This window comes from Mandrillus leucophaeus, unplaced genomic scaffold, assembly GCF_000951045.1.
Source record: "Mandrillus leucophaeus isolate KB7577 unplaced genomic scaffold, Mleu.le_1.0 Scaffold21, whole genome shotgun sequence".
Taxonomy (NCBI): Eukaryota; Metazoa; Chordata; class Mammalia; order Primates; family Cercopithecidae; genus Mandrillus; species Mandrillus leucophaeus.
This window is the reverse complement of record NW_012102143.1, coordinates 7362377-7370628: the sequence shown is the minus strand read 5'-3', so window position 1 is coordinate 7370628 and position 8252 is coordinate 7362377. Positions and strand designations below refer to the sequence as shown.

Genomic DNA, 8252 nt, shown 5'->3' with positions numbered 1-8252 from the left:
AATGGAATTCCTGATTTCTGGCTATGCAAATGGATGCCTAAAATAGAGATTTCACTTCATGGTTTCCTTTGTGACTAAGTTCCAGCCAACATAATCTAAGTGGAAGTGGTGCATAGCTTTCAGTAAATATCCTGGAGGAGGAGGGCAGGCCTTCTCCTTCCTCCTTTTCTCCCTCTTGCTGGCTGGAAGCTGAAGCTATGCTGGCCCATGAGGCACCCTGAGGAAGGAAGGTCACATCATGCTGTGGAGGAATGAAGGCGTCGGGGTCACTGCCACCTGGACGGCCACCTCCATACTGACCCATGAGCTAAAACACTTTATACCTCATTAAAGACACTAATGTTTTAGCTTTCTTTTGCTTGCAGGTAAATCTAAACCTAACGGATTCAAACAGTAATTACCAAAATAAGCAAGAAAAAGCAGAAAAGTGGAATACAACCACTAAGGAAGCTGACTTAGTAAAAAAAAAAAAAAAAAAAAATAGTTTCAAAGGACAGCTAATAACATTAAGACGGTGATACTAAGAAAAGAGTGAAAAGAGGAGGAACCAGTGAAGGACAGAGAGAAGGGGGACTGGCCTGGCAGGAGGGGTGCCAGAGGAGAGTGCTGTCCTGGAGGCCACACCAAGGAGGGAGGGAGTGGCCAACAGCATCACATGCTGTTGCAGGACACAGACATAACCAGCAGCTGTAACAACTGAGAGGTGAGGTGACCCTGCTGAGGGCAACTCGGACAACTCAGACGAAGGTGTAGAGCCAGCGGCCTCCCTGGAATGGGGTTAGGAGAGAGTGGGAAGAGGTAGATTGTAGACAGCAAAAGATAAGCGATTATTTTAAAGTGTTTTGCTACAAAGACAGGCAAGGCAATGGAGTGGAAGTTACTGGTAAAAGTCAAGTCAAGAGAAGATCAATAAAATTCCAGTCAAAATCACAACAGGGTTTTTCATGGAACCACACAAACTGATCCCACAATGACATAAAGCCGTAAAGACTCACAATCAAGACAACCTGGAGAGTCGGGGAGGAGGGGAGGAACATTTAGAAAGGCCTTCCCAGAGATAAAACCATCGTGCTGAAACAAGGAGAGCCCAGAAACACGGGACACCCGGGCTCCCTAGAGAGGCGGGGGTACAAAGGTAGGGGTGAGGAAGCCTAGGCTGGCAACCACACAGCAGAAAATCACACTTCCAGACCACACAGAGATCTAGACATGAAAAAGAAAACTAAACTGAAGACTACCTTTACAACCAGGATAGGACAGCTTTTTCAGACAAAATCCAAAATAAAGTATGACCTCACCTTAAACTCTTGGCCAAAACAAAAAGAAAAAATAAATAAATAACGTATAAAGAAAAGGCTGTTTAAATTTTACATCAAAATAGAAACGTTTGGCCAGGTGCAGTGGCTCACTTTGGGAGGCCAAGGCAGAAGGATCGCTTGAGCCTGGGAGATCAACACCAGCCTGGGTAACATGGCAAAACCCCCCTACAAAAAGTACAAAACTTAGCCAGGTGTGGTAGCGTATGCCTGTAGTCCCGGCTACTCGGGAGAGTGAGGTGGGAGGATCACTTGAGTCTGGGAGGCAGAGGTTGCAGTGAGCTGAGATTCGGACCACTGCACTCCAGCCTGGGCAACAGAGCCAGACTCTGTCTCAAAAAAAAAAAGTTTTTTAAATAAAAAGGCAAAGTCAGACAAGTGATAGACTAGAAAAATATTTACAACATATGAGACACAAGGGCTTATATATTATATACATACAACCATAGGATAGATATTCAACATCATTAGCCATTAAGGAAATGCAAATTACAACTATGAAAAAAAATTTTTGTTTGAGACAGAATCTCACTCTGTCGCCCAGGCTGGAGTACAGTGATGCGATCTCAGCTCACTGTAACCTCTGCCTCCCAGGTTCAAGCAATTCTCCTGCCTCAGTCTCCTGAGTATCTGGGACGACAGCCATGTGCCACCATGCCCAGCTAATTTTTTGTATTTTTAGTAGAGACAAAGTTTCACCATGCTAGCCAGGATGGGGTCAATCTCCTGATCTCGTGATCTGCCCAACTCAGCCTCCCAAAGTGCTGGGATTACAGGTGTGAGCCACCGTGCCCGGCTGAAAAATTTTACAGTTTGACCATACCTAGTGCTGACGAGGATGTGAAGGAACTGAAACTCTTACACACTGCTGGTAGGAATGCGAAATGATACAACCACTTTGCAACACAGTTTGGCAATCTTTGTTTTTGTTTTTTTGTAGAGATAGGGTCTCCCTACGTTGCACAAGCTGGTCTTAAAATCCTGGCTTCAAGTGATCCTCACACTCCGGCCTCCCAGAGGGCTGGGATTACAGGTGTGAGCCACAGCACCCAGCCCTATAGTCTGGCAGTTTCTTAAAAAGTTAAGCACACATTTACCATATGCCTCAGCAGTACCACTCCTAGGTATAACAGTCCTATCCCCATTCATAGTTTCACTTTCTGCAGTTTCAGTTACCTGCAGTCTGAAAATATTAAATGGAAAATTCCAGAAATAAACAATTCATTCATAAGTTTTCAATTGCATGCCATTCTGAGTAGTGTGATCAAATCTTGCACAGTTCCGCCGAGGACATAAGTCATCCCTCTGTCCAATATATATACACACCATATACACCATCCACCTGTTAGTCACTTGGTAGCCCTCTCAGTTATCAGACAGTCTAGACGCTGGCAGTATCCCAGTGCTTGTGTGAAAGTAACCCTTATTTTATTTAAGAATGGCCCCGAAGTACAATGGAGTGATGCTGACATACTGTTAAAATTGTTGTTTAATATCAGTTATTGTCCATCTCTTACTGAACGTAATTCATAAAGTAAACTTTATCATCAGAACGTATCATGAAAAAACATGGTATATACAGGGTTCGGTACTATCCACAGTCTCAGGCATCTGCTAGGGGTCATGGAACATATCCCCTGCAAATAAGAGGGGTTCTACTGTATTGACACAACATAATGAAAGCATCTGTCAACACAAAGACGTGAACATGAATGTTCACAGCAGCTTTATTTATAATAGTCCAAACTAGAAGCAACTCAAATGTTCATCAACTGATACATGGATGAACACACTGTGGTATATCCATACAATGGAATACTACTCAGCAATAAAAACAAACAAACTATGGATACATGCTGCAACAACATGGATCAATCTCAGAATAATTATGCTGAGTAAAAATGGCCAGACCAAAAAAAAACCTCAAAAGAGTGCACATCACATGATTCCATTTAAACACAATTCTAGGAAATGCAAACTAAAGCACAGTGAACCAGAGCAGAGTGGCTGCTGGGGGTGGGGTGTGGGGAAAGGCGAACACGGAGATGGGCTGGAGGATGGGCTCACCAAGGGCACATGACACTGTGGAGGGTGATGAGTGTGTTCACTATCTTGACTGTTGTTGGCACGGATGTTTGGAAACAGACGTTCATTCTACTGGGAGGATAAATTGGTACAGCCGCTTTGAGGAGGAAAGTGGCCTATCTGGTGAAACTAAAGATCTGTGTACTTCCTGGCACAGCACTTCTAAGCCTGGGCATAGCCCCCAAAGCTGAAATCAGTAAACTATAGCCCACAGCCTGGACCTTGTTTTTGTAAAGTACGTTTTATTGAATACAGCCACACATGTTCATTTACATGGTCTAATGCTGTGGCTGCATTCCTGTGACATTGGCAGAATTCAATAGTTGCAAGAGACCATCTGGCTCAAAAAGCCTGAAGTATTTTTATCCAGCCCTTCACAGAAAGTGACCTGATTCTTGCTGGAAGAGACACTGGCTCTTGAAAGCTAGGAGGCATGGAAAAGAGCCATGGAAGCATTGTTTATGAAAGGAAATGGCTGAAAAACCTAAATGTCCATCAATAGAGTAATTAATAAGCAAATAATGGACTATAAGGCTTCAATTAAAATGAATAAACTACATCTACAAGTATCAAAACATGAGAGAGAGAAAAATGCTGCATGAAGAAAGCGACCTGCATAATGGATCAACACTAAGGTGACATTAGAAACTCACTAAACACCACGAGGCACATGCAAAATAGAGATACACACCAAGTTCATCCTGGGGACTGCCCTCAGGGAAGGGACTGGAGCAGGGGGAAAAAGGACTTTGGCTCTTCCTACATGATTTTTTTTGAGACAGTCTTGCTCTGTTATCCAGGCTGGAGTGCAGCAGTGCAATCACAGCTCACTGCAACCTCTGCTTCCTGGGCTCAGGTGATTCTCGTGCTTCAGCCTCCTGAGTAGCTGGGACTGCAAGTGTGCACCACCATACCCAGCTAATTTTTGTATTCTTAGTAGCAAGGGGATTGGCCATGTTGGCCAGGCTGATCTCAAACCCATGGCCTCAAGCAATCCACCCACCTTGGCTTCCTAAAGTGCTGGGATTACAGGTGTAAGCCACTGCGCCTGACCACATTTTTGTTTATTTAAAAAAAAAAAATGTAGCAGGAGAATGGTGTGAACCTGGAAGGCAGAGCTTGCAGTGAGCCGAGATTGAGCCACTGCACTCCAGTCTGGGCGACAGAGCGAAATTCCATCTCAAAAAAAAAAAAGTAACAAAAATGTTTTAAGAAGACCAACAAGTTAAATTTAAGTCTGATGTTTATCAATATCCTAAAGAAAATCATACAGACACTTGCTGATTTTCCCCTAACTGTAACATACATCACCCCTGACTTTGAAGTTCTCACTACCTACTTTTTTTCAAAACAGTAGATGTTCACCAAAAAAGGACACTTTTCCTTTTATCCTCTGAATCCAAAAGATTTACCAATCTGAAATAATTTACTCTCCCGGGGATACTTTGAAACACAATCCTAATATGCCTGCGTAAAAATCATAGCTACAAAATTTAAACAAATGGATGCTTCAAAGGTGACCTCCACTAGGAGCCTGGAGGGACACATCCAGGGTTTTCGACTGGGTCTCAGAAATACCACCAGTGACACCAGGACAACCCCTCATGCATACAGAAAGAACTATGATGTATTAACATTCCATCGATGAGAAACAAACTGCAGAAGGCATTTCTCCTTTCAGCAAGGCAACTAGTGGTGCTGTCAGCAAAGCCTCTATCGACATTCTCCAGTTATTATTGTTAAAAGGGCTCCCTCTACTGTTAGTCTCAATTGTACAGTTCTCATTGGCTATTTCAGGCCCTAGCTTCATGACAAACTAGGACATGTTAAGCAGAATTATCTAAAACAACCATTAATTCAGCTGGGGAAAGATATGTATATGTGTGCATGTGTGTGTACATGTGTGTGCACACACACCTATATATAAAACTTTTTTAAATTGTTGAGTTATTAGGCTAACTATCCAAGAAACTTCTGTTTAAAAGAAAAAAAAAATTCTTCTTCCTCTTTAAAGTGACTATAAGAGAAAGCTGGCTGTGGCATTTGAGACACACCCTGCTGGCCCACAGGTGCCCGCCCCAGTGGTCATGTGCCCAAGGAAAGGGTAGTGGCTGGCAAGAAGCCACAGGTCCCAACAAAAGCACATCACACATGTGTGAGGGGGACTGCAGGGAGCCAGGTACAATAGAACGCATATTTCAAAAAAAGACTTAAAAACATTCCCAGTCTCTTTGTAATCAGCCAGGGCCAGGCAGCCAGCCTCCCATTCTGCAGACGGGACCTGGGAGAAGGGATGGGCAAGGCCAGAAGGGAAGGGTCAGGGAGTTAGAGCCCAACAGGCCTTTGGCTCTTGGCTCCTGAGCTCCCCAAGCAAGCCGCTGCCCCCTCCCAAGACGGGGCTGGATACCAGGCCAGGGAAGCAGCCCCACACAGAAAGTCCCACACTTTATATCCTCCCAACTGGGAGGAGGGAGGAATGGCATTTTTTGTTTCTTTCTGAGGCGGGGTCTCACTCTGTCACCCAGGTTGCAGTGCCGTGGCACAATCGATCCACTACAACCTCCACCTCCTGGGTTCAAGCGATTCTCCTGCCTCAGCCCCCCAAGTAGCTGGGACTACAGACATGTGCCACCACACCCGGCTAATTTTTGTATTTTTTGTAAAGACAGGGTTTCGCCATGTTGCCCAGGCTGGTCTCGAACTCCTGGGCTCAGGTAATCTGTCTGCGCTGGCCTCCCAAAGTGCTGGGATTGCAGGTGTGAGCCACCATGCCTGGCCAGGAATGGCATTTAAATATGTAAACAGACATCATTGACAATGGTCATATTTGAAAGATGTTCTAATTTGTAGGTTTGTAAATGTATGAAACAGACTGCTAAAATGCCAGTGTGTACGGAAATCATTCCATTACCTTCTCCCCAGGTTTGGGTGACTGCTGCAATTTCTCATAATCTTTCTTCGTCTCCAAAATTTTTTTCACAAGTCCACCTGTTGAAAAATCAGTGATTTTATGTTAAAAGTTTATTCTCTACCCCAAAAACCTATTCTAAATGGGTGGGATGGTGAGAAAAACACTAAGTTTTTATCCTATCTCTTTTTATGCTGAAACAGTTTCAAATAATCTTTACTTGTTAAGGAGATAGTATACAAGAGTGACACGACAGCTGGTAGTGGAAATTATCAAATTTCAAAGTGTTTCAGGGAAATCAGCTCCTTGAAAAGTAAAAAGCTTTAGAAATAAAAGATTTTCTATTTTCAAAGATTAAGAAGGAATGTAGCTTGACATCCAAAAATACAGCCATCTATTACAAACAGAAATAACAATTAAGAAATGTTTCTAAGTACTGATACTTCTTTTACATTGGGGCAAGAATTTTTCCATTTCTTTCAGAAGTTACTCATGGGATAAATATCATATGAAGTTTTTTGGAATAGTGTTTTACCCAAGCATGCATCAGCTCAAGGCTGACTGAATCAATGAGGGTGCGTCCACACAGTGGAGGACCATGTGGCTGTGAAGACAAATGAGGATGATTTCTCTGCATTGCTGCAGAACGAATGCCTGCATCTACTGTCAAATTAAAAAGAAGAGCAAGATGGAAATAAGTGTAGATATCAATAAATACACATGCACGTGCATATGTATCTATTTATTTGTTTTTCAACTGTAAGCATAAACCCTATTTTTTACTGTTACCTACAGGGAGAGGGAGAGTAGAAGGTAGAGGAGACAGGGAGAGTAGAGGGTAGAGGAGACAGGGGTCAAAGCCCCACATTTCTGATTATACCTGGTTTTGCACATCTGACCTTAAAATCATGTGAATTATATTACATTAAAAAGGTAAACACTAATGCCTAAAGGTTGAATGCAAAATGAAATAAACTTAGTGATATCCAATTGGCAAGCATGTGCCACCAGAGAAGAATTGTTTCACAACTTTAAAACGGAAACTGACTATATATCCCTAATAGGATATACCCAACAAAGAGGACAACCCACCTACCAAAAAAAAAAAAAAAAATCCTTGGGCTGGCGAGGTCAGGAGTTTGAGACCAACCTGGCCAACACGGTGAAACCCCGTCTCCACCAAAAATACAAAAAAAAAAAAAAAAAAAAACTGGGTGTGGTGGTAGGCGCCTGTAATCCCAGTTACTTGGGAGGCTGAAGCAGGAGAATTGTTTGAACCCTGGAGGTGGAGGTTGCAGTGAGCCAAGATCACACCACTGCACTCCAGCCTGGATGACAGGGCAAGATTCCATCTCAAAAATAAATAAATAAATAAAAATAAAAAATAAAAATTAAATAAAATCCTTCAGCATTCCCAGTAATCCTACTGCTGTTAAAAACCGGTGGTGGTGTTCCAAAATTGCTGTGTGTGCATATGAAGGATCATAAAGCATGGGGACAGCCGCTGTTGCTGGGAGCCAGGCTTTTTGGCATGAGATGGAAGAGATGCACATATAAAACCAAAGAATGCAGGCAAAACCCTACAATCCTAAATCGGAATTGAAAATATCATCATGAAGTCAGAATAAACTTTCTTATTTTAAAAAAGTATATCCCTGGCCGGGCGTGGTGGATCAAGCCTATAATCCCAGCACTTTGGGAGGCCGAGATGGCAGATCACAAGGTCAGGAGATCGAGACCATCTGGCTAACACGATGAAATCCTGTCTCTACTAAAAAAAATACAAAAAACTAGCCGGGCAAGGTGGCCGGCGCCTGTAGTCCCAGCTACTCGGGAGGCTGAGACAGGAGAATGGCGTGAACCCAGGAGGCGGAGCTTGCAGTGAGCCCAGATTGTGCCACTGCACTCCAGCCTGGGCAAGAGAGCAAGACTCTATCTCAAAA

General features: G+C 43.2%; 1 protein-coding gene across 1 annotated transcript in view; it reads right to left on the bottom strand.

The window, feature by feature from the left end:
* The window catches only part of TRAF3IP1 (TNF receptor-associated factor 3 interacting protein 1), a 93495-nt gene that overhangs the window by 48591 nt on the left and 36652 nt on the right, over positions 1 to 8252 (bottom strand). Inside the window, exon 14 of the mRNA XM_011980338.1 lies at positions 6313 to 6389. Within this exon, the coding sequence (XP_011835728.1) occupies positions 6313 to 6389 (77 nt within the window). The remainder of the gene's footprint in view (positions 1 to 6312; positions 6390 to 8252) is intronic.